The sequence below is a fragment of the Lissotriton vulgaris genome, chromosome 10 (genome assembly GCF_964263255.1).
Source record: "Lissotriton vulgaris chromosome 10, aLisVul1.2, whole genome shotgun sequence".
NCBI lineage: Eukaryota > Metazoa > Chordata > Amphibia > Caudata > Salamandridae > Lissotriton > Lissotriton vulgaris.
In genome coordinates this window covers 1115312402-1115338317 of record NC_141698.1, presented here as the reverse complement: position 1 = coordinate 1115338317, position 25916 = coordinate 1115312402, and the positions used below count along the sequence as shown (strand labels likewise).

At 42.0% G+C, this 25916-nt stretch overlaps 1 protein-coding gene across 1 annotated transcript in view; it reads right to left on the bottom strand.

The window, feature by feature from the left end:
• The window catches only part of LOC147689417 (vomeronasal type-2 receptor 26-like), a 215335-nt gene extending 195516 nt beyond the window's left edge, over nt 1-19819 (bottom strand). Inside the window, exon 1 of the mRNA XM_086940095.1 lies at nt 19655-19819. Coding sequence (XP_086796221.1) covers nt 19655-19804 — 150 coding nt within the window. The 5' untranslated portion in view covers nt 19805-19819. The remainder of the gene's footprint in view (nt 1-19654) is intronic.
• Nucleotides 19820-25916: the final 6097 nt, after the last annotated feature.

Here is a 25916-nt window from a genome sequence, read left to right as displayed (position 1 = left end):
TCCTGACCTCGAAATATCTTGGATCATAAAAAAGATGTCAATTAGCAATATACTATATTAGCTAAAGAGCATCTCTTGGGCACTAGTTTGAAATAAATTATAATTACCCAACACGAATTAAAACCATAATAGCATAAATTAATGCTACTATACTAATACTACTCAAACGGCAGATTGATATCGGGCAATTCAGTATATATATACCAGCGCCATTTTGGATCAGTAGTTACTTAGGGGAGTCAGTCCTGTTTTAGTGTCCATGATAGTACTAGAAGAGCTTCTTTCCTTTAGTCCTTCCTTTATGCTCAACACATGTGGGCAGGCGTGGCTACACTAACAGCACCACCTGTATGTTGTTTGACTCGCGCGTCTTCTTAAAAAATGGCGAAAATCTGGGTGTTACTAGCTGTATTTGTCTGAAGGAGCAGTACGGGCTTTTCAAGCTGCAACTTTAATATGGTACAGGTCAGTTTGTCCTCCGAGCGAGCACTGTTTACAACCGTTCGTTATACTCAGCGAGTATGGTTACCGCTTCTACCGGCAATATGCAAATTTTGCTTTCAATTGCTTGCAATGTTATCTGCAACGTAGGCATCTAACAAATAATGGATTAGAATTCATAGCTTTCCAGACTATCAGTTGACAGCAAACGGAGGCGCGTAATTCCGTTTTTATATTCAGTTGCATATTGTGCTATCCCCGAGCTTGCCGTTATATCTAGACGAGTGCCCGATAGTAGCGGTTACGCGATTGTTTCTTCCTCACATGTAACCCTCGTGCTTGCCGTTTATGTTAAGTCCTACTAGAAAGTTGGCAAGACTGTTAAGCGTGCAATCACAAGATTCCAAGTATTCCGTCTTGAAGATGATTAGTCCCAATTCCTCCTAGAACCAACTAGCGTGACAAGGAAGACTACTCTTGACACAACCAATTGGCTCCAAAAGGGTAGGGGAAGTGGAAGAGAAACAAACAAACAACACAGGATCTCTTCTTGGGATGACTGTTTTCTGTTTCTCAGGAAGTATTCTGGACTTTCTTCCAATGCTGCCTTTTGCTTGAGTAGCTGCGTTACATCAATCGCAAAGAATGCACATGTAATTAACAATTCAAAAGGCACCTGAACAATTGTGTATTTCTATTAATTGTCTGACCACTCCTAAAACATACCAAAGTAAGAATAGCCCATTCCAATACTTCATAGTAGCAAGGCAGTTTGAATTTTCAGCCAACTATTTCTCCTTTAAAATAAACACAAAAGTGAGCACCAAAAGTTATCAAGTTCTTGGGCACAATTATTCATCAAACAGAGTAATGTGTTAGTACAACTTGCAAACGTTCATGCAAACTCAGTATTCTCCTACCTTGCTTTTTGGAGATTCTAGTGGTAACTGGGATTCTGCAATTATAGCAAACAAGAGAAAAAAGCAGCCTACAAACATCTATTACCTCTCTAAGCACTAGGGTCAACAAGATCATAAATCTTTCAATATTCAAAAGAGAACAGTTTAAGTCACTGTTGCATAACTTTTCAATTAAAAGAGAACAGTTTTAAAATCACTGTACATAGATTTCAATAGTCCAGAAAATATACTGCTTAAAGTTTTGTTAAGCGTCTTTTTAACTCTAAATGTTTCAAACAAAGATTCCAGTGTTACAAGGCTTTTTTCCCGATTGTCTTTGCCAAGGGTTGTTTGTTTATAAGTAAATCTTACTTTCCTCTTGTTCTCGTTCACAGGAAGAAGGAAAACGGGGACTGCTTTTGTTGGAGGACGAGTCCGCTCTTGTTTAGGTTCCGACGCCGAAAACCGGAAGTTCCGATCTCGGCTTTGAAAAAGAAACTCACCCGCGTTGGAGTTTACTGCCGATCTGCAGCTACGAAGACTCAGGTGAGTAACGCTTGGGCAGCGCGAGGCAGAGAAGGGCTGGAGACTGAAGACGGGAGGCCAGGAGGGAGGAGGAACAAGGGCAGCAGGCTGCAGGAATCTCGAGAGACGCTGCCTGGAATCCTGTGATGACGCCAGGTTAGGACGAAGCGAAGCGTCTCTCTGAAAGTCGGAGAGGCTTTTATAGTCTTTCCATGCCGTAATCGCACGTGTCAACAGCCTTCAGTTAGCGCTCACCAGTGCACATGTTGCACGTGTTTACCTGATGGATATTTATATCGAGCAACAGTCCCGGCCATGAATAGGTAAAACAACAAGCCTTGGTACATTATTTGGTAAAGCAACAAGCCTTGGTACATGCAAACCATACATCAACACAAATAAAGCACTAGACATGTTTTATAGCCACAGAAACTATCAATAAACAATTCAATGTCACAATAGCTGAGGGAAACCAATAAGCCACGCATTAAGTACCCATGACAAAGACATTATTCTTAATGATAACGAGCAATGCATTCTGTTGGCTCGGCTTTATAACTTTGTTGTCCTAAGAATTAGATTAGCCTGGTGTTACTTTCAATTTAAGCATGGCCCTGTGCACACAGCATCTCAGTAACGTGTGTTGTAATAATCCAAAAGCGTAGCAAATAGCATTTTTAACACCTCCTAAGATGAAATCTGCTACCTATTCTTTTGAGTTTAACGAACAGCCTTTTTGAATGTGCTATGCATTTGTCAATAACGTACATCTATCAAAGGCTACTGAGGCCCTACGCATGCAGAAACAATACTGCAGGAACCTCGAAAGACAGTGGCGTCGCAACTACAGTCCTGTAGACAAAACAAACTATAAAAACGCCCTCTCCATTTACAAAAGATTGATAACCACTGAGAAAAGCCATTACTTTACCACTCAAATCAATCAGGCAAAGAACTCAGCAGGAGAACTATTCAGGGTAGTTACCACTCTATCCAACCCCCCTACGCCGCCCCTAGAAGGCTCTCAGTCACTGGCAGATGCCTTGGCCAGCTTCTTCGAGGAAAAAGTCAGCTCCATCTTCCAGACTTTCTCTCACTCTGCCCCCCTACCATCTTCGAGTCCACTCCTTACGGGCACTCAGCCAACCTTATTAACTTTCAACTCCGTTGACCAGGATCACATTCAACGTCTGGTAGCCAGCACTAAATCCGGTTCCCCCCTCGATCCATGTCCCCCTTCCATTCTGAACCTCATCCCGGAAGCAATTTCCCCCCCGTTGTCTACCATCTGCAATGCTATGTTCGCAACAGGTATATATCCCTCAGTCTGGAAAGAGGCGATAATAAAGCCATTGCTGAAAAATCCAACGCTAGACCCTCTCATCCCAGCAAGCTATAGACCCATCGCCTGTCTCCCATTTCCAGCAAAGATTTTCGAAAAGTCCATGAACATTCAGCTATCAAAATTCATCAACGACAACAATTTGCTCGATGACACCCAGTTAGCTTTTAGACAGGGACACGGGACAGAGACAGCACTATTGAAAGCCGCAGACGAAATCAGAACAACCATGGACAAGGGAGGGACGGCCGTCTTGATACTCCTAGATCTCTCCGCTGCATTTGACACGGTCGATCATGTCACTCTGATCGACCGTGTCGCAGCTTTGGGAATAGGAGGAACAGCTAAAGATCTGATTGCCTCATTCCTCGCCAATCGTCCCCAGACTGTCAAAATGGGTAACTTCACCTCCCAGACCTTCTCACTCCCCTGCGGCGTTCTACAGGGCTCCTCGCTAAGTCCGACGCTTTTTAATATCTATGTATCGGACTTAGCGAGGGTGATAAAATCCTATGGTATTGCCCTTACCACGTACGCCGATGACACGCAACTAGTACTATCGGTGTACAACAACGGAGCAAGCGTTGCAGTCAATTTTCAGGAGGGAATGAAGGTGATAAGCTCCTGGATGTCATCAAACTGCCTCAAACTTAACTCCGACAAAATGGAGGTGATGACATTCGGGAGCTTGCGACCAACATGGTCCCCACAATGGTGGCCACCGGAGTTGGGATCCCCCCCCCAACCAGTGGTTAAGGTCCGCAACCTGGGAGTCACCTTTGATAATAAACTGACTTTCCACCATCACGCCAATGCCGTCGTATCATCTGCCTTCTACACCCTCAAAAAAATCAAGAAACTCCTTCCTTACTTACCACAGTCAGCCGGCAAAACACTTATTAGCACCTTAGTGTTTTCAAGAACGGATTATTGCAACTCTCTGCTTCTGAATGCTCAGGAAGGGGTTCTCAACAAACTCCAGACCGTGCAAAACGCGGCGGCCAGAACCTTACTTTCTATTCCCAAATTCACATCTATCTCCCATCACATTAAAGAGCTCCATTGGCTCCCAATCAGGAGTCAAATAAAATTTAAGGCTCTCTGTATAGCCTATAAGACCCTTAATAACTCAGGGCCAAAGTTCTTAAAAGAAGCTCTTCGACCATTGGAGCAACGCAGAACCCTTCGATCCTCCGCAGCCTTCATGCTGTACGTCCCTCGGACAAAAAAAGCCACTTGGGGAGACAGGTGCTTCACTACAGCCACAGCTAAATTGTGGAACACCCTCCCACTCCATATCAAAACCGCTCCTACGCTCCTTAAATTCCGAAAAAGCCTCAAGACATGGCTCTTCTCTTCCTCCTAACTCCCCCGTCATAGTTTAGGGAGCTCTGTGATCACCAGCGCCGAGACACCTGTATGGGTATTTGTGCGCTTTAAAAATAGCAAAAAATAAAATAAAATAAATAAATAAAGCTATTTTATCAACTATTATTAGAAATATTGAAACATATACTATGTGCCTATCTAGTCAGATGTGCGGCACGAGGTTAACGTCACCAACATTCCTCTTGGGTCTTTTCTAAATAGGAAAATACAAGTTAAACAGAGCCGACTTCAGACGTACCATTACTTAAAGAAGAAAGAGAATTCTTGTCAGTAATTGAGGTGTGGATCTCTATGGTAAGATAGGTCTCCCACCCTTTCATGACCCTCACAGTCAGAGCGTTAGAGTCATCATAAACCCCAGTGTATATATAACAACTCTCATAGTGGATAAATTTGTCTTTTTTCTCAGGACTCAATCCCTTAAAGAAAAGAGGGATAAGATCCACAAAGCTCGCCATCTATATTCGAATAGACCTTTGCAATTTCTCAAATAGACCCTGTGTGTGTGTCTGATAACGGCTATAAGGTAGAACCTTTTTACTTAATAATAAAATCTATCAGAATATAACAAGAAGTAGTGATAGTCTAACCTTTGTAAATATTCTCTCCCTTTTTTCAGCATTAGATAACAATATCTGAAAGCAAATCAGTTACTGCATTCTTGCCAAGCTGTCCTTTCTTCCTTACAAGTAGGTACATTCAAATATGACCCTACCAGGTGGTGGTTTTGACACTAGAGTGCATCTTTTAGAACTTAGACACACTGGTGAGATACCTTTTCTAGTTGTTCCTATTTATCTTTTAACCTCTATACTAACCACTTGGTTGTATAATCATCACCAACTCTACTTTTCTAATTCTGCCACAAACTACAAATCTTTGAGGCCTCTAATCTCTTTGGTCACTGGAGCATATATTTCCTTTCCTTTATTGATACAGGCATCACTAGATGGGCCTACTATTTAATACAGCACTTTAACACAAAATAGAAGCACATAACCTGGCTTTTAGAAACAGGATGCAACGAATACTGTCAAACTAATATAGAGTATATTATATCTCTTATTTCAGATGTGAAGAACCCCCTCATTTTAATATATGTCTGTCTATGTATTTGTTTGGCCCTGATGAAGGTGATGCAAATTAAATAGTTCACCGAAACGTACGTAGGCCCTATATATCTGGAACCCCCGAACAAAGAAACATATAAGGAATAAGAAACAAAAGAAGAAGTAATATACAGCATAGAACTCACCAAGCGAAAAAAACATGGAAATTCATTTATAAAAGATCAAGTGGAATCCCAGATATATTGATGTCTTTTGTTATTTTTTATTGCACTTCATCACTGGTATGAGTATGTGTGGAGTTAGAATGAATGATGTAGATTGAGTGATAGAGAGACTGACAACACTGTGTAGCTTTTATGTGGGGTTCAAAAATAAATCTGCCATTGTAAATATTGTCTATCTAGTCTTGAATCATAAACATTTTTGCTCTATGTTAAAAAATACTAAAAAATGCCAAAAAAATTTTTCTCATTAACTATGAAAATGAAAATAAATGAAAAACTAAAGAATAATATGTTTATGTGAATACTTTCTATCAAGGTTGCATCTCTGTGAAATGTTTAGATTAATCCTACTTTGAAAGATTTACAGGTCAGATTAGAGGTTTTGTATATGTACTTATGGCCCTTGGGACTGCCACCCCCTAGGTCTGGCCCCTGCAGTGTCCCGTCCTGCAGTGTCCTGGGATGCACACCCCCGGGACACTGCTGTTTGCTATGGTAGGGCGGGAGCACGGCTCCCACCCTACTATAGAAAACATGGTTTGGATTTTGGAAGAGAGAGCAGGGAAACCTGTTTTCGCATCCAAAAGCCAAAGCCTATTGCTTTTCCGCTCGGGTAGCTATATGTCAGCAGCTCCCCATGTGGAAAAGCAATGCCGGCTACTGCAGGAGGCGGAAAGCCGGTGGGACCGTGGGCATTGGGGTCCCCCTATGGTCCCCAATGAAGAGGCCAGGCCCCTGGGGTCCCCGGGGCGAGATGTGGCCTGTTTTTAAAAAATTTTAATAATGAACATGTGGGCTTGCCTCGGGGGATCAGGTCACTGAGGCGAATTTAAATTAGTAAAAGTGGACGTTTAAAAAAAAAAATTCAAAATAGAGTTGTGACCCTAGCGAAGCTCTCAGCGTGGCCCTCCGTGTGAACGCGATGGGTGTGCAGCTCCCAGCGCGGCCTGCGTGTAAACGTGATGGGTGCACAGCTTTAAGTCGCACTGGGTGCGCGACTTCAAGCAAGAAAAAATATGTATATATTTTTTCAAAAACTAAATTATATGTTGGGTTATTAGGTGACTCTAAAAAGAGCCCTTATGTTTTTGGGGAGATTTTTGTAGCTACATGTACGTGCTGATGCAGAGCCTTAGGTTGTTGAGAAGGCCTCTGTTTCACTTATCTGTGAAATGTTCACCATCACTCCTGTAGATGCCATCCATATTGAAACGCAGATTGTTGTTGTATATGAAGCCCAAACTATGGTCTCTGAGGTAAGCAGAAACAGCTTTATTGACATTTTTTCTAGATTTCTCAATCTGAGAACAAAATTAGGGTATTTCTGATGAGTCTAATTTTTATAAGTCTCTAGAGAGGTACAGTTGAAATATGCCACATCATTTTTGATGTTTGGTTTAAGATTGCTGTCCCTTAACCACCGTCACAGTACTGATTCACCCAGGTAGTACCCATGCAGTCTAGGAATCCCCCTTTCAGTCCCCAAGCACTTCTCCAATCACTCAGCCAGGACCATGTACTTATGCAATTAGTCTGCCAAAACAGAAGCACTTATAAATTCACCATGGCCTTGGTACTAACACAAGCACAGACATCTAACCAGCTACATACTACTGATTCACTTCTCTATTTATCCAGGTAGTACCCATGCAGTCTAGTAATCTCCCTGTCAGTCCCATGCACTTCTCCAATCACCCATCCAGCACTATCTACGGATGCAATCACTCTGCTAATACCTAAGCACTTATAAATTTACCATGAACTCTTTTTGCAGCACAATAATCATTCCAGTTACTAGTCATGTACTTATGGAATAACCTTAGTACTAACACAACCATAGGTACAATACTCTGCACTATCCATGCAGACCTCTAACCAGCTACATACTACTGATTCACTCCTCTAATTACTCAGGTAGTACCCATGCAGTCTATGAATCCTGGGTAGTAACACAAGCATAGCTACAATACTCTGTGCACTATCCATGCAAATCTGTAACCAGATATATACTACTGATTCACTCCTCTAATTACCCATATGCTTCATATGCAGTCTAGCAAACACACTGTCACTCCATATGCACTTCTCCAATCACCCATCTAGCATGATGTATTATTCAATGACTCCACCAATACCCAAGCACTTATAAATTCACTGTGCACTCTCTTTACAGCACTGTAAACATCCAGTTGCTGCTCATGTACTCATAGAATGGCCCAGGCACTAACACAAGCGCTGCTTCACTCCTCTGTGCACTATCCATGTAGACCGTTAACCAGCTACATACTACTGATTCACTCCTCTAAATACTATGGTAGTACCCATGCAATCTTGCAATCCCCTGTCAGTCCCCATGCACTTCTCAAATCACCCATTTAGCACTATCTACTTATCCAATCACTCCGCCAATACCCAAGCACTTAGAAATTCACCATGCACTCTCTTTACATCACTATAATCATCCAGATACTAGTCACATACGAATGCAACGGTGCAGACACTAACTAGAACTGCTACAATTATTTGTGCACTATCCATACATGCCTCTAACCAGCTACACACTACTGATTCAGTCCTCCCATTACCCATGTACTATCCATGCAGTCCAACAATCACACTGTCACCCCCTATGCACCTCTCCGGTCACCCAGCCAGTACTATATACTAATCCATTCACTCCATCAATATTCAAGCACTTATTAATTCACTATACACTCTCATTGCAGTACTCTAATCATCCAGTCACTACCCATGCACTCATGCAATGACCCACACACTAACACATGCACTGCTACAATCACATGTGCACTATTCATGCAGTCCTCTAACCACCTACACGCTGCTAATTCACACCTTCATTTCCCCATGTTGTACCCATGCAGTCAAGCAATCACACTGCCACTCCCTGTGCAGACCTCCAGTCACCCAGGTAGTACCATATGCTATACATGCAGTCCTGTAACCATCTATACACTGCTCATTCACACATTCATTTTTTCATGTAGTACCAATACAGTTCAGCAATCCCACTGTCACTCACCGTACATTTCTCCAATCACCAATCCAGCACCATGTAGTTTTCCAATCACTTTGTCGATACACAAACCCTTATAAATTCAGCATGCATTCTCTTTGAAGTACTCTAATAATCCAGTCACTACCAATGTACTGACACAATGACCCAGACACAAACTCATCATGTACTCATACAATGACCCAGGCACTAACTCATGTACTAATACAATCCTGCATATACTACTCCTGCTGTCCGCTAACCACCTACACACTACTGATTCACTCCTCCAATTACTCAGCTACAACTTATGCACTCTAGCAATCGCCCTGTCATTTTGCATGCACTCCTCTAATCACCCATCCTGCACAATGTCCTTAAGCAATCTCTGTGCCAATACGCAAGCAAATATACATTCACCATGCACTTTCATTTCAGCAGTCTAATTTCCAGTCAGTAGTCATGTACTCATAAAATGACCCAGACAGTAACCATCCACTACTACAATCACTTATGCACTACACAAGCACTCATCTAATCACTTACCGACTACTCATGCACTCCTCTAAATATCCTGCTATTATCCATGAACTCATTGAATCAAGTTGCCACTTCTCAAACATTCATAAAATAATCATGCACTACACCTGCATTCCTCCAATCACACACATAAGGGTCGATTCCGATTCGCTAAAATCCCCTACGAATAGCCGTACGGAGCATTTTTCCCGTATGAATCGTATACCTTCAACGTCCCCGTACGTACGATGAAGTACGAACCGAACCCAAACCGTACGAAAAGACCATACGTCTTTAAAATTTGTAGGCATGAGCGGATTTTGCGGATTGGCAATCCGCGAATTTGCGGATTTGCGAATTTGCGGATTGCCAAAATCCGCAAAATCCGCGAATCCGCGCGGATTTTTTTTTTTTATGTTCGCACGGGTTTCTGCAAGTTCGCAAGGGTTTTGTACAATTTCGCAAATTGCAAAATTGTACAAAACGCATGCGAACTTGCAGCAAGCCGTGCGAACACAATTATATGAAGAGAAAGAAGCTCCTGGTCACAGGAACAGCACGGGGATTGCGCTCATGAAAGTCAAGGATGCAAAGGCCTCTACCCAGCATCACAGCTGAATTTTCGCAGTAGATTTGGGAAGAGGCACACCTGTCCAGCCTCGAAGACGCTCATGATTGTTTTTGGGCTAATGAATGAGTCACTGAATTTGAGCATCAACTAGTTCGAGTGACCATGTGTGTGTTACTATGCAATCGCCCTGAAGGGCGCAGGGGTCCCTTGAGTGACCTGTGTAAGGCTGTAACTATTTTACAATGGCGCCAGCAAGCTGCCAGGGCCGTTGTAAAATAGTTACAAAGTTAGCTTGCACAGGAAGCACCTGCTTCGTTTTATCTAGTGGTTCCTGTGCAAGCTAACTTTGTAACTATTTTACAACGGCGCTGGCAGCTTGCTGGCGCCATTGTAAAATAGTTGCATGAGTGGGGGTTCAACTTTTGAACCCGTTACGCTCGCTGATTTTTTTTTGCGGATTTTGCGGGAAATCCGCAAAATTCGCGGATTGCGGATTTCCCAAAAATCCGCAAAATCCGCGAGCGTAACGGATTTCCCGCTTATGCCTAAAAATTTGTGCAAATCACATTTGGAACACGCATTACGCAACGTCTGTACGGATTGCAGCAGCTTTTTCCGACCGAGCAAGTACGATTAGTTACGACAACACTCCGTGCGACTCTTTTTCTACGGGAGCTGAAAACGTCCGTAAAAGCATATTTTGACTCAAACCACGTACGAAACGGACCCCCCCCCCCGCTGGTACGCGAGTACACCCCATGACTGCAGGGGTAAGGTGCGTATATGAATGTGTGGCTCTCTGTACGAACTGCTCATATGACGTTTCCGTACGAATCGCGTTCTCGGTCCCTGGTCCGGATTGTACTTGTCGGGTCCTACAGCATGTTTACGAATCGTACGGGAACGGCTACGAATTCGAATTGTCTTACGGATTAGTTTCCAGAATCGGAATCGACCCCATAGTGCCCCTACTCTCATGCAATCACTCAGGTAATTTTTCTTTTTTTAACCAGTAGATGTGGTTCCATCAGAACCGTTTTTTTTTTTGGGGAACAGTTAAAAAAATGAATTGTATTTTTGAACCTTTTTTGCTTTTTTGTGTGTTTTTTGTTTTAAAAAACAACAGAAAAAAATGAAGAACAGAAAATGAACTGTTGAACAAAAACAAAAGTGCATTATAAAAAAAAAAACATTTGTGCGCTTTAAGGGCAGCTGAAATGACATCTATATATTGCTCGCCAAAACAAAGTTCAGTGGCTCACTTAATGCAACTAATAGATACATTTTGGAACTCAGGCATGATATGTGGCCTTGGTGTTGGTAGAGTTTGTGCGGAGGTAGATTGAATATTTGGGTCTTGAAGAGCAGCAGCATTCAATTGCCTCTTTGTTTCTTCTCTGGCGAGGTGCACAGGGTGGATTGTCTTCATGTCTTTCTTCATCAAACTCATCCCAGAAGAGTATTTTTTGTCTGAGCCTCTGGAGAGGAGTTTTTTGCAGATGATTTTAGTTACCTTCCTCGCATTTACCTTCTTCTCCCCCTCCGGCACAGTAAAAATGGCCCAAATAATACTTTTTTTTCTTTGCCTCTTCGTCTGGCCCATCCGTTGTTCCTCTTCAACAGCAATAGGATCCACTTCTGCAAAACTGGAAGCCATTGTCATTTTTAAAATAAAGAAACAAACAAAAAAAGACAGATTTGAAAAGAGAAGGAACAAACAAGTCTTCTCTCTGGTAAGGTCAAAAAGAAAGGGAAATATCAGAAGGATGGATACTCCCTTGTTTACAATGAAATTGATTTCAACCAATCAGATTCCTTTTTGCTTTTGCTGATATGAAGTTGCGTAGGGTGCGTGCACTCTTCACGCACCTTTCGCGCACCCACGAAAATCATATATATCATTATTCACTATAAATAAAAATTTCTATAAACTAAGTATGTTAGCAAAACTGTTCATTCTATTTTCATATTTAAACATTCTATAGTCATTTTTTAAACTTTGGAATATACGTCAAAGTCACAACTACGGAACGATTATGGCGCCACCCCAGAAATACGTATGGGGAGAGGTCGCACAAACTAAATAACTACAACACGCATTTCATATATTTTCTTTCGTCTGTATTATATTGAAAATATTATTTTTAAAATACGTTTATAAATAAATTTAGAGAAACTCTTAAGGAAAAACTTTTATTTATATGAAATTTAGAAAATCTTACATACTTTACAAACTATGCCGAAATCGCGACCCCGCGCGACTTTTCAAAAGGCCTACAGGAATGCGTGCAGCCATCGTGTAGGGTGCGCGAAGGGGGGGTGACTTCTGTATAATATTTTTAAAAAAGAAAAGAATAAATAAAGTTTTCCTAACTAAAAATTATTCACAATTTTCATATATAAATATGTGTATATATAAAATAAAAAAAACATAGGATTGAGGTACATTAGACTTACACATTTTTATTTAAAACACCTTTGAAATTCACTGAAAAACCCTAGGTTTCAGGCACGTTATAGTTGGAAATTAGCATTTAAAAAACCTTGGAAATTCACTAATAAAAAACATAGGTTTCAGGAACGCTATAGTTAGTTGGACATTTCACTCAAAACCATAGAAATTTCATAGTTAGAGTTAGTTCAGCTAACTATAACTTCATGACACTCATACACTACCACATATCCACAGTTACTCACACACCTAGTCAGTCATGCAAAAAATCAATCATACTTCCATTTACTTACCTATACAGTTATACAGACACCACCTCACGTATTCATACAGATACTAACACATAATTACTCTCTTATATAATCACTGATATAAAATACACACTCATCCATGCAGCCACTCTCACAATTACTGACTCTCATATATAGTTATTTATATACATCATTATTAACATATACTGTCTTTTACAAATGTAGTTACTTGCACATGTAAATACTTTCTTGTGCTTTCAAACTCCTTTGGTAGCATCCCCCTAAGCACTCCTTTTGTCCTTGTTGAAGGATTTATTAAGTTATCAAAAATTAATTTCTTTGCAATTCTCTTTATGCAGCATTATAATCATGCCATTTCTTATTAATACTGCAATGCATTACGGGGTATTCGCCCTTCTTCAGACGCATATCTGCAACTGAATCATTGCACACATACTTAACAAAATAGAATTCTTACATTGGCTTATCCCCAACAGATATCATGTCAAAAACACGTATTTAAATGTCATGCTCGTGTTTTCATTTTATTAGAATGATGCACCCGTGATGTGTGAACCTTTGGCAGTTTCAAAAACGCTGTGCTCGCCGTGATTGTAACCCGAGTAATATTATCGTGTGTCAATGGTGTTTTGACACGCATATATAATCTATGATATTTTACTCACGGTATTTCGCTCGATAAGTAATCTTCTGTCCTGCAATTGAAGAGGACCGTTAGAGAGAAAAAAGGAGAACAATTTGAACAGACAAAGCTTTTCCATCTAAACAGTAATATTTAACGTACTGTTAATACACGCTGATATCAGTGAAATGTCCAACTAAGTATAACGTTCCTGAAACCTATTGTTTTTTCAGTGAATATATATAAATATTTTTTTCTATTTCTTGCTGCGTTATTTGCTAAAACAATACAGGTATTGATGTAAGAGTGCATGTTTATCAATTAAATAGCAAAAAGAACAATTAATGGACAGAATGCAGAACAGTGTCATACATTCACCCCAGTACAGAGATCTGGGCCAAAATCCATAATTTTGTTTGCTCACCATGCCATTCCAGTTTGGACCCAGCCATCTGTAAATCAGTCTTCACCCTGCGCCCAATGGGAACAGTCCAGCCCAAACTGTCAGGCCCTGTCCTCCCAGGTCTGGCAACAAGCATCCTAGGACCGCTTTCTGGTCAGGACAGATTGAAATGAAAGCCCTCATCAACCAGGATAGCTTGACTCCAGTGGCAAGGAGAGCACAGGACCCCACGTCTGAGCATACTGTCCCACCCGGGGTGACAAATGCAAAAAGAACAATTAATGGACAAAATGAAGAACAAAGTCATACATTCACTCCCCTACAGAGATCTAGGCCTAAACCCATAGTCTTTTTGTTTACCATACCATTCCAGTTTGGACTCAGCCAAATGCATATCAGTCTTGGTCCTGTGCCCAATGGGAACAGTCCAGCCCAAACTTCCAGGCCAGGTCCTGCCTGGACTAGAAACAAGCATCCTAGGACCGGTTCCTAGTCAAGACAGATTTGTGTATGGCTTGGTCCAAACTGGGGTGTTGTGGTGAGCAAAAGGATAATGGATTAAACCCAGATCCTTGTGACTGGGAGTGAATGTTTGCATTGTCCAGCATTCTGGCCATCAATTGTTTCTTTTGCGTATGTCGCCCTAAGTGGGAAGGGTATGCCCAGACGTGGGTCCTGTGCTCACTACACCACTGGGTTCAAGCTAGCCTGGCTGATGAAGGGTGATGCCCTGAAACCGGCCCCAGGATGCTTGTTTCACGTCCAGGGAGGACCTGGCTTGGCAGTTCGGGCTGGACTGTTCCCATAAGGAACAGGGTCAAGACTTATTTGCATATGGCTGGGTCCAAACTGGGATGGTGTGGTGACAAAAGAATGATGGATTAAACCCAGATCCTTGTGACTGGGGATGAAAGATTTCATTGCCCAGAATTCCATCTAACAATTGTTTCTTTTGCATATGTCACCCTAAGTGGGTAGGGTATGCCCAGACGTGGGTCCCGTGCTCACTACACCACTGGATTCAATATAGCCTAGTTGATGACGGGTCATGCCCTGAAAGCGGTCCCAGGATGCTTGTTTCCGGTCCAGGGCGGACCTGGCTTGGCCGTTCGTGCTGGACTGTTCCCATAAGGAACAGGGTCAAGACTTATTTGCATATGGCTGGGTCCAAACTGGGGTGGTGACCAAAAGAATGACAGATTAAACCCAGATCCCTGTTACTGGGGTAAATGTTTTTATTGTCCAGCATTCCGCCCATCATTGTTTCTTTTGCGTATTTCGCCCCAAGTGGGAAGGGTATGCCCAGACATGGGTCCCATGCTCACTATACCACTAGATTCATGCTAGTTTGGCTGATGAAGGGTGATACACTGAAACCGGTCCCAGGATGCTTGTTTCAGGTCCAGGGAGGACCTGGCTTGACAGTTTGGGCTGTACTGTTCCCAGTACTGTTTGAGCAACAAGACACACAAACCCCTGCTGCGTCCAGTGACACCACTTTCAAAAAGAAATCAAAATTCACTCCCCCTACGCACTTAGTACCCGCTGACATTATAGCTTTTGAACAGGCTGTATCTCTTGAAGTTGAGGCTCTGATAGAACCTGCTCCCTTTAATAACTTAAAAGCAGGAGGGTACAAGGCTATTAAATCATTGCAGGAAAACACAGAAATTGTAATTAAGAGTGCCGACAAGGGGGGTGGCATAGTCATCCAGGATGCCACGGCCTATGATGAAGAGTGCAAACGTCTTCTGGGAGATACCACCAGCTATACCATCCTTCAACAAGACCCTTCACTTTTTCTAAAAGATGAAATCCTGGAACTGGTCACAACTGCAGAAAGGGATGGCTACATCAGTAAACAGGAAGCTGATTTTTTGACAAACTCAGAGGAGAAAATCCCTTACTTTTACACTCTCCCCAAAACCCACAAAAACCGGGTTCCAACTCCGGGAAGACCTATAGTGTCAGGGATTGGTTCCCAGTTGGAACCACTCTCCAAATATTGTGACTTTTTCTTTAAACCTATAGTCCAATCTACAAGTACCTACATCAAAGACACCAAAAGTCTTCTTTCAATGCTACTTAATGTACAACTACCAGAGGAGCCATGTTATTTGGTCTCCTTAGACATTGAAAGTTTATATACTTGTATCCCACAAGATGCTACCCTAAAAGTTCTGGCTGACATCCTTGATCAAACTACATGGTCATATACCACTTCTAAGGCTTTTGTGATAGACTGTGCTACCCTGGCTCTAAAATGCAACTTTTTCCAATATAAAGATACCTTTTATCTACAGAAGACTGGTACCTCTATGGGCAGTACTTTTGCCCCCAGTATAGCGGGGTTGTATGTTTACAATTTTGAGAAGACTCACATCCTGGCCAATTCCAACCCCTACGCTCTCAATGTTATCCTGTGGCAGAGGTACATTGACGATGTGCTTTCAATCTGGAAAGGATCTGAGGAGAGTCTCCTGTCCTTCTTTGATTGGGTAAATACCTGCGACCCCCATTTAAGATTCACACATCAATATGACCCCAATTCCATTGTCTTCCTGGATGTTACACTTATGAGAACTGGTGATCGTTTAACGAGCAAAACCTATTATAAACCCACCAGTAGAAATAACCTCCTTCACTTCTCTAGTTTTCACCCGCGTCCTCTGCGGGAAAATCTTCCTTTCGGCCAATATCTACGAGTACGTAGAAATTGTAGCAGTCTCATGGATTTTAATACCCAAGCAGAAGATCTAACAACTAAACTAATACAGAGGGGCTACCCTAGGAGAATACTACAAAAGAGCCGAAAGAGAGCGAGAAACAATAACAGGGAAGCTCTGCTGGAAGACAACACCAAAGAGACTGAGTCTGATGCACCATTGACCTGTGTGACGACTTATAGTAATATTTCTAATTCTGTAAGTCGTTGCATTGGGAAGCACTGGCAAATTCTGACGAGTAATGGTCGGAATTGGCAGTAGCCATTATTCTCTTACAAAAAAGAAAGGAGTTTGCGAGATGCACTAGTACACACCCGCCCTAGAACTGACGAGTCTAAACAGGAACAGACAGTATTGAATGCCTGGGGTTTACCACCTGTCACTGGTCATTTTCCTTGTGGGGGGTGCAGTGTGTGCTACCTGACAGTGACTACAAAAATTCTACATCTGGAGGAGGGAAAAGAATGGCATTTGAGAGGTCATACTAATTGTAATTCGAGTGATGTCATCTACTTGATTACCTGTCCCTGTGGTCTCAGATAGGTGGGAATGACCACCAGGAGGATAAAAATGCGAATAGGGGAACATCGCAGTAACATGAGATGTGGTAGGAACACCACGAAACTGACCACCCATTTCCTTGAACATGGCCACTGTCCTAATGATGTAAAATGGGTAGTAATAGAACAAATAAATTCGAGCAATGAAGGAACACTGTTCGAAAAGGAACAAAGGTGGATATATCGCCTTTCGACCCACATACATGGCCTCAACGATGATATTCCTTGGGGGTCGGTCATGCGCAGATAGAGGGGCGCCTTTCACAAAAGTTTTGCCCTCCATAGACATCTTGCCCCTTGGTCCTGTCTCTCTCTGTTTTCTAGATCTCAGATCATGAGATTTGTTCGTTTTCCTTAGATTTCAGAAAATGAGAGATGCCCCTTGTTTTGTTCTGTTTTTCGGTCTTAAGATTCTTAAAAATCTTAACAATCTTAAAAAACTAAATCCACATCACAGTGATCACTAAGTTTTTTGAATGGCTTACTATTAAAGGAGAAAAAACCTTTTCTTGTCACTATAATGTTGCTATATGACCATCTTGTTTCACGTATGTGGTTACCTGTGGTCAAGGGGTTTTGGTTGATAACTTTTGGTTAATTTACATTTGCCAGGTTGCCAGGTCCTAATTTCCGAGCAAATATATATACATTGCTTGATTGGATCAGTGAAGGTATTCTTTCTTCAGTTTTTTACCCGAACGTCTGTTTCATCGCGCGTGTAAATAAACAGGCGCCTTTAAGACAGTGACGTCGTGACGCTGGTCATGTGACCGCTAGCGACGCCTTGCACGTCTTCTTTCACTTCCTACTTCTTAACCCACGGTATCAATGCCGCGTTTGTAGATACGGGCGGCGGATGTGGCTGCTGTAGGTTCTCGAGCGGGGAGCCGTTCAGTAAGAAGTAAGTTCCATGCCTTTAGTCTAACAAGGTCTATTGTATATTGAGATCAGTAAGGGCACGACAGACGATCGGATCTTTGTTTAATTTTCAGATATTTCTGAACGTGAAGATTTCCTCCTGCCGCCAAGCCCATGGTGACCACTACACCACGATATCATGTGAGTGTTTGGCTGTCTTCTTGCCTCTCGTGGAGCACGTAGGGCTTTTGATGTACTCCATCCACGCAAAGGTGTTCTTTCCCTTTTTCTTTTAATTCATGTTTGACATCCCAGTTGTCAACATTCCCGACGAGCACTATTTACTAACAGTCATACTTAGTTGTGAACTTTAACGTGTAACTAATTCAGTTAACACGTTTACTTCAAGGCTGTGAATAATGAACAGTATAGAAAAACATGTTTTTTTCCAAATAGTCTAAAACATGCATTTGCCTACTAGTATACAGAAGAGTAAATTTATGAGGCCATACGAGGTTGATGCACATGAACAGAGATCACTAAAATCGAATGATATTTTGGATACTTTTTATAAGAGCTCACAATTTAGACGCTTCTGTTTGTATGTTTACTTTTACAGATTTTTACGAGTCTCCCACAATGAGGAGATACCTTGGGAAGAAGTTTCCATAAAGAACTTCGACAAATCAGGTTGTATTAGTTCTCTTTTCTACTTCACAGGTCTGGACACTTTAGGGGGTGTCCACTAGTGAGTAGAAGTGTGTGTTCTTTCAGGTCCTGACGAATGCTGAGCTGATTGAATGCTCGATTAGCAGAAACATGTTGACCATATTTTATCATTATTCTTTCTTGCACTACTAATAGGACTTACTGGTTCAAACTTACACAACCACTTAGCAGTCCTGAAAAAACTTTTTTTTTCACATTGGTTTTAACAGAGTTAGAGCTCCCCTCTCATTAAAATAGTTTTGAGGAGTAGTCCATACTCTTTATAATGCACCTTTCATTTTCTCTGTAACTAACGGGGACCCAATGAAGACAACTGGCTACCAGCTTTCAGCTGGGGCCTGAGGGTCCTTTTAGTTCTCTCTGAGCACGTGCACTGTATTTTCCCACTGTACTAACAGTTTCCTCTGATGCTAGAAATTCTATAATTTCTCTGAATTTTTTTTATTGTAGCATCTTATTCCTGCATTGAGTGACACTCTTTTGTTGATTGATAACTGTTCCCATAAGGAACAGGGCCAATACTGATTTGCATATGGCTGGGTTCAAACTGGGGTGGTGTGGTGAACAATAGTATGATGGATTAAACCCATATCCTTGTGACTGGGGGTGCATGTTTGCATTGTCCAGCATTCCGTCCATCAATTTTTTCTTTTGCATATATCATTTAAATAACTCCATTTAGTCCCAAACACAAAACAAATGTGTATAAATATCAATGGAATGGCCCAAAAATAAATATGGATCAATACAAACGGAAATGTTATAAAAAATAAGTACCATAAATCTGGGAGTCCTAATTATAATCCATGCTATCCCTACAACAATCATATCCTGGGCACTCATGAGATCTACTGAGAACTGAGGCAGTGGACGAACAGAACACCCTCTGTCCCGACTCATGCATTTCTAAACCAACTGAAAGTCTTTTAATGAGTTTGAACCTGATACAATATGTCTAAAAGGAAACATTAATGCGCTGTGCATTGGTTATCAGCATAAAGAATGGTAAAGCATGTCACATAATTAATCTTTTTCTTACCTGCAGGTACATGTAGAGCCCAGTGATGGTTGCCATAGCAACAGATGTGGATGGTAACATGTCACCAATGACAGCAGCCAGGACCCCTCTGGACCGACATCTGTAGTTAGGGGCTGGGGCCGAATCCTCTCTCCCTGATAATAAGGCCATGGTGCTCAGCGTCGCTTTGGCCTCATTGGCAAATGAATCATAGACCTCAAAGCCCAGGGTGATGTTGGGTAAAAGGTCAGGGTTCTTGTTTATCTCCTCAATGGCGTAAACAAGGGCAAAGTAATGTCGAAAGAAACGGGGGGAATTGCTGCAAGAAAAATACATTGATTTGAGTTACTCATTACACAGAATACCAGGAGACAATGTTTCCTGTTTTACAGAGTAGCTATTTTTTATATTTTCACCACAGGAGAGACAATAACAAGCAGCCCCAGTCCTCGTTATCCCTCACCCCCATGCAGTAGGTGACAGGAGCCAGGGTGAGGAGCTTAGGACTCACCCATCAAATGCTGCAAAACCATACCTGGAAAACACATCCCTCAAAAATCAACAGCTTTCTAAGAAGATGGGTCTAATGCAAAATATACTTCATACCATCTACTGTAAAAACCCACGAGTTCATAAGCCTACCAATGTTGCTGTTGCAAAAAATTAAAAGGTCCTTTCAAGTCTATGCCAATCTTCTTCCAAGGACCACCAGGTAGCACAATCGGAACCAAAGAGTGAGGACATGTCTTTATTTTTTTCTCCTAATTGTTCATACCACACATCTTTGACCTCTCACTCAAGACCATCATCCACTGAAGGCTACCAATGCACAGCTCTAACCCTTCTCTTGCTGATAGGAGTGCCCAAATTACCATTAGGAACAGTCTTTACCAGATTCATGTGGATGCTGGCAGGTGGTGTCTCTTTATCTACTCTCAACACAGTATCATCTCCTACGGTTAACTCATAAGCAATTTTAGAGAATGGTTGTAACCCAGAAGAGATATTTCTCTCCTGTGGCCCACCTGTGCTCACAAGGTTTTTGACTTCAAGCATCATTTCATCCACCTCACAAGCTTTCTTCCATCCCTCTTCAGGGTACACATGTAGTTGGAATGTCCACTGCCACAATAAAGCACGTCTACATAATCTTCCCCATACAGGGGTTCTGGGTCATTTATTGTTAGCCTCAAATGAAAATCATTGCTACCATTGCCACTACCAGGCGTGTGTTTAACATCAAAACTGTATTGCAACAATGTTGTGGTGAGTCTAAAAATATGTGCCATAGAATTTTTTACATTCTACTCATTAAGAATTGTGAGGAAACAAAGTATATTATATGGTGTGGTTGGGTGACCTCACCATGTAATACACTTACTAGCCCCATTAGGAATTGTATGTTTCTTTTGTCCACACCTCAGCTCAACCCTGGGTGGCTGTGGCTCTGAGTAGCAAGGCTCGCACCAAGTAACATCCGTAAAGCATTTAAACAACACCAGAAATATTGGAGAAATCAGCAACATACTAAAGTAATCTAACACTAATTTATAAAAATAGACTGTATTTTATCTATTTTTAGATATCACAATGAAAAACCTGTACTTGAGGGTTCCTGAGATATGGATTTTAAAAGGCATAGTATTATTGTAAATTGGAGCATTTCACTCAACCACAAACAAACATTGGCAAATTCAACAAAGTTGACTCTAGGAAACATTTTCACTTCAACTTTTGGGCTACTTGTAATGCAGTCACTTGGAGCCACTTTAAAGGAACAACACCAGTGGTGAACCAGTCAAAGGGACCAGACCAGTCCTCAGAATCAGATACCTGAGCAGGTGGTGCAGTATTCAGTCAGTTCTAGACACTTTTATCTTTTGAAGAGCATTGCTATGGAAGTGCTCCTGATATGAAGGATGCTTAAGATGTTCTAAGGAGACTGTGGGGGTGATAGGGTCAATGAAGTCCTGGATGTAACTATTCCTCGGTACACGTAGGGAGTGAGGTAATCGTGGTCACAGGGTTGATGTCCCTCAAAGTTCACTCGGTGCCAGAAGAAGTCCAGTCACCACTGGACTACTGGTCTCCCAGTATCATGTCATAGGTCAATCCTTCCTAGGTCCATAACTCATCTTCTGGAGGTCAGAGATGCACTCTGATGATACTCCTGGGCTCAGCAAACTTGAGAGCAACTTTGTGCTTTGGGTCCTGCCCCTGGTGCTACACAGCGGTGGTTGCCTGTGAGTTGAAGAATTAGGGCTATCAACTTACTTGTCCCAGCCATCTTCGACAGCTGGTGTGTCCCTGTGCTGTGAACAGGAGGCCAGCGGCTTGGAGTCTCTTGGCTTCAACTGGGCTCTAGAGACAACGTCTGCTTGAGCAGGACATGGCAGGAACAGTCCCTGTCATTTCGTAACCCCCAGGTGCAGTACACAATGATGTAGCCTCTTTTTGCCGGTTCTAGGGGGCAACAGGGCAGTCCTTTCTTGATCCTTCTCCCAGTCCATTCATGATCTGAGTTTGGGGTGCCAGGGGTACACTACTTAAACTCAGAAAATGCCCTCGGGCAGCATGCAGTTGGTGGTAGCCAATGGGCTACCGGGTTCCCCCAACCTGATGATCACTTCCTGCAAAGTGTGGCCTCCAGGATTCACTATTCCGTCCACTTCCAATACGGCAAGGCCCCTCTTCCAGAATGTGGAGGTCCCTAGCCCAACCCATAGATGTGGCTACCAAAGGGGTCTACACAAGGGTTGGTTGGTAAACTTCACTATGCTTGTGAAATAACCGGAGTTTGCCCACTCCACGCTCCTATTGGCCAACTTCACCAACCACTTCATAAAGAAGTTGCCGGTACCCATCCCTTAATAAGTGCGGGATGTTGCATTTGCACCGTGCTAGAGCAGTCTAATGGAGAACAACAACAATGGCCAACTATCTATTCAACAAAGGATCTGAATGCAACTCGCATTCAGAAAGGGGATACCATCATTAGAGCTAATAGAAAGACTTTGACTCCGGATCATCTTTCGTCTTGTGGCCGCTAGGACTGCCCAAAACTACCCAATAATTCCAGCAGCCTAAGCCTGTCAGCTGCTAGTTAATTACGAAACAGTTTTCTTCCACTTCTAACTATTTCCGGTACAAGAGTGTCATGGTGTTTTTTAGGTGTACCTAGTGATCCTGTAATGATGGGAGAAGTGGAAAAGAGTATCCCAGAGGGTTCACAGTTGTCACTGGAACCTGGGCGTCAGCGCATACGAGGTGTGACGTGGGGGTTGGGTGAGAACAAGAGTGTTTATTATTGCAGAGCTGCACATATACCATTATACCATTAGCAATGCACTGATTAGCTGCCCAGTCATTTCCATAGTCTAGCGGCTGGAGGCAGTTTGCAGTTAATTTTTGGTCTTTTCATATCATTATTAATAGAAACTACTGATTTTGCAACCTGCATCGAGTGCGCAAAACAATGTTAACATCGGTGGAGGTGGATTTTAGTGTAATTATCCTCTGCAGGTGTAAGGTCATTACTGTACAACAGGTGCCATGTATGAATCGTACGATTCAGCACATATAAAGCAGGACCAGGGCTCGTGACAAGCACAGTCTCACTGCAAGTGTGAGCATTACGATATGCATGTCTACAAACTGCGAAAGGTGTTGACGACTCACAGCGAGTAGGTGCGTGTACATGACTGAAGCTGGACCAATATGTTGGATTGTTGGTACACTTTGGAATGGAGTTTAGTCCACATTCAATGGGCTGGTATTAAGGCCGTCTTAACATGGCGTGCAGGTGCAACACTACAGACAAATTTATAGTGGTTTGGACGAGGAGCACTCTCTTGTTCAGTGAGTTTGATATTATAGTGCCATGCTGAAAGTTTTTCCACAGTAAAAACAACAGTTTTTTAATATCAGAACTTGTTAAATACATATTCTACCCATGAGATATGCTGCACCCTGCTTTTTTACTCAATAGCTCTGACATTGGGGTGAGTTACACTTCTACCAGGGGGAAGTCTGCTTTGCCTTTACTTTAAATGGCAATCAGTTCAAACTGCTCTTCTGTTATGATTCTCAATGTACCCCAATATAGGCCTGGGTAGTCACCTAACCTTTCACCTACATTTACCCTACCATTGTACTACATAATGGGTTCTGTGCTGACCTTTTACCTAGTTAGGTGCTGCATAAATGTCATGTTGTTTTTTCCAAAAACTGGCCTCATTTTTTATGCATGAGGATTCTCAGAATCAAAGCAGGGCTACTATCTTCTGAATCTTCTGCATAATAGCTATCTGTTAGAGGCAACCATATCAACATCCTTGGCCGACATGACACAGCAAAGTAGAACCACTGAGGGTACCTCTTGGGTATATATGCACCACATCTTTGCTGGGGCAGGCTGAAAAGAAAGACTTCCATACTGACACGAGGACACGAGACGCTGAGGTCCCTGCACACAGATACTCCATCGCGCAGTGGTGTGACATCCCTCGCAGGGTGTCCAACTCGAGTGCAAGACGGGGTCCTTCATTTTCTCATTTCAGGAAATGGGTTGGCTTTATTCTAGGGGGATTCTTGGCTATACACCTACATTCATGCTAGGTACACTTAGATACATCTAGTTAGGGTTTGTATTGTAAGAGTGCGCATTATTACTGTCATGTATCTATATAACTACACATATCCATTGTTTTAGCACATCTATTTACTTGGTTGGTTCTTATCACTGAGTATATCTGTTTCTGTCTCATGGTGTTGCAGCATATGTATTTTACACTAGAATTACCCTAGTTCAATAAATGCTTATTGAAAATGTCCCCATAATATATTCTGTGTATCTCTCTGAGACAAAGTGAGCACGAGTGACTGAGCGAAAAGCGATAAGTACTGTATTGTTTCCACGATCCCTGAGGGGTCAGGGTTGTTTGATAGTTGCCAGAAACTATTTGCTCCTTGGAAAGAGAAGTTCATAGTGGCACTGTGATCTAGCTGGTATATAGGTAAACATATCCAATGGGGGTGTCTGGAATCATTCTGGACACCAATCAAATAGTTTAGGTTGTCTAAATGTGCAGATCCTATATAGATTTGAAGGAACTACACAGCACTTCTGATCGGCAATCAGCAGGCTGGAACTCTCATCCTATTTGGATCACACTTAGGGTGGAGTAACCATGGCTGCAATCCCTGGGTTGACCCTCTATCTTACATGGCCTGGATTCCATTTACTAGGGACTTACAGCTGAATTAGTTTGGTCAATTGGGTGTGAGCTAAGTTGACGTATTAATTGTGTTGGTAATCACAGGCAATGGATGCCTGGTTAACAGTCCTCAGTGCACTCTTAGAGTTGAAAAACCAGCAGCATCAGTCCAAAAACCTGGGTGTGACCACACAAAAAGAGGCATTTCCTTACAAGAATAAAGACAAGACGATTGTTATCTGTTTGTAGGGTAAACCTCCTGCGTCACACATAGCATCCACATTTCTTTATTGCCCAGTAACAGGACAGTGGTTCCCTTTCATTGACTGAATACTGTAGCTCTGATTCTCTTCTGAATCTAGATGCATGACAAATGGTGAATTCCCCCTTTCCTGTTTTCTGTGTAAGTATAACACCTAGCCTATATTTGCTAGCTACAAGAGTAATGATACATGGGAAACTAGGATCATAGGGTTTTAGGGTCAGATGTCTAAAGCTCTTTTTCAGATGTATATGGCCAGATTCTTTGAGAATTAAAAAAACACACTTTTTCATGTACCAAGCCGTATTTGCTTGGTTTTGTAACACCGAATCACAAATAGGGTTTGCTATTAGGTATTAGAAAGGGGTGTGTTTAGGGCATCCCTTCCTAATACTGACTAGCAGTAGTATGTGTGAATGTTTTGCAACAGAAATACGGTTGCAAAATATTCACATATTCCCACCAACTCCGAGTTGATGGTAACCCATTTGCAAATGGGAAGCAGTCCCCAATGGACCCCTTCCAGTGAATGTGGTGGAAACATTTTTTAAGAGCATACAGTGGTCCCACGGACTTTGTATTCTACAGTTAAAGTACCATCTTTGATTTAGATTTTATGTCTCAACCCTCAATTGTTGGCTAAATTGTATGAAAAAACACCTGGAAAATCCTGAGCTACTTTGTCAACAGCAGTTTGATCATCAGCAACCATGACCTGTTCATTAGTACTGTGTCTCAAAACCATGCCAAAAAGACTTGATGAAGCCATCCAACAATATGAAGACCTTTGAGAACCACATGAATT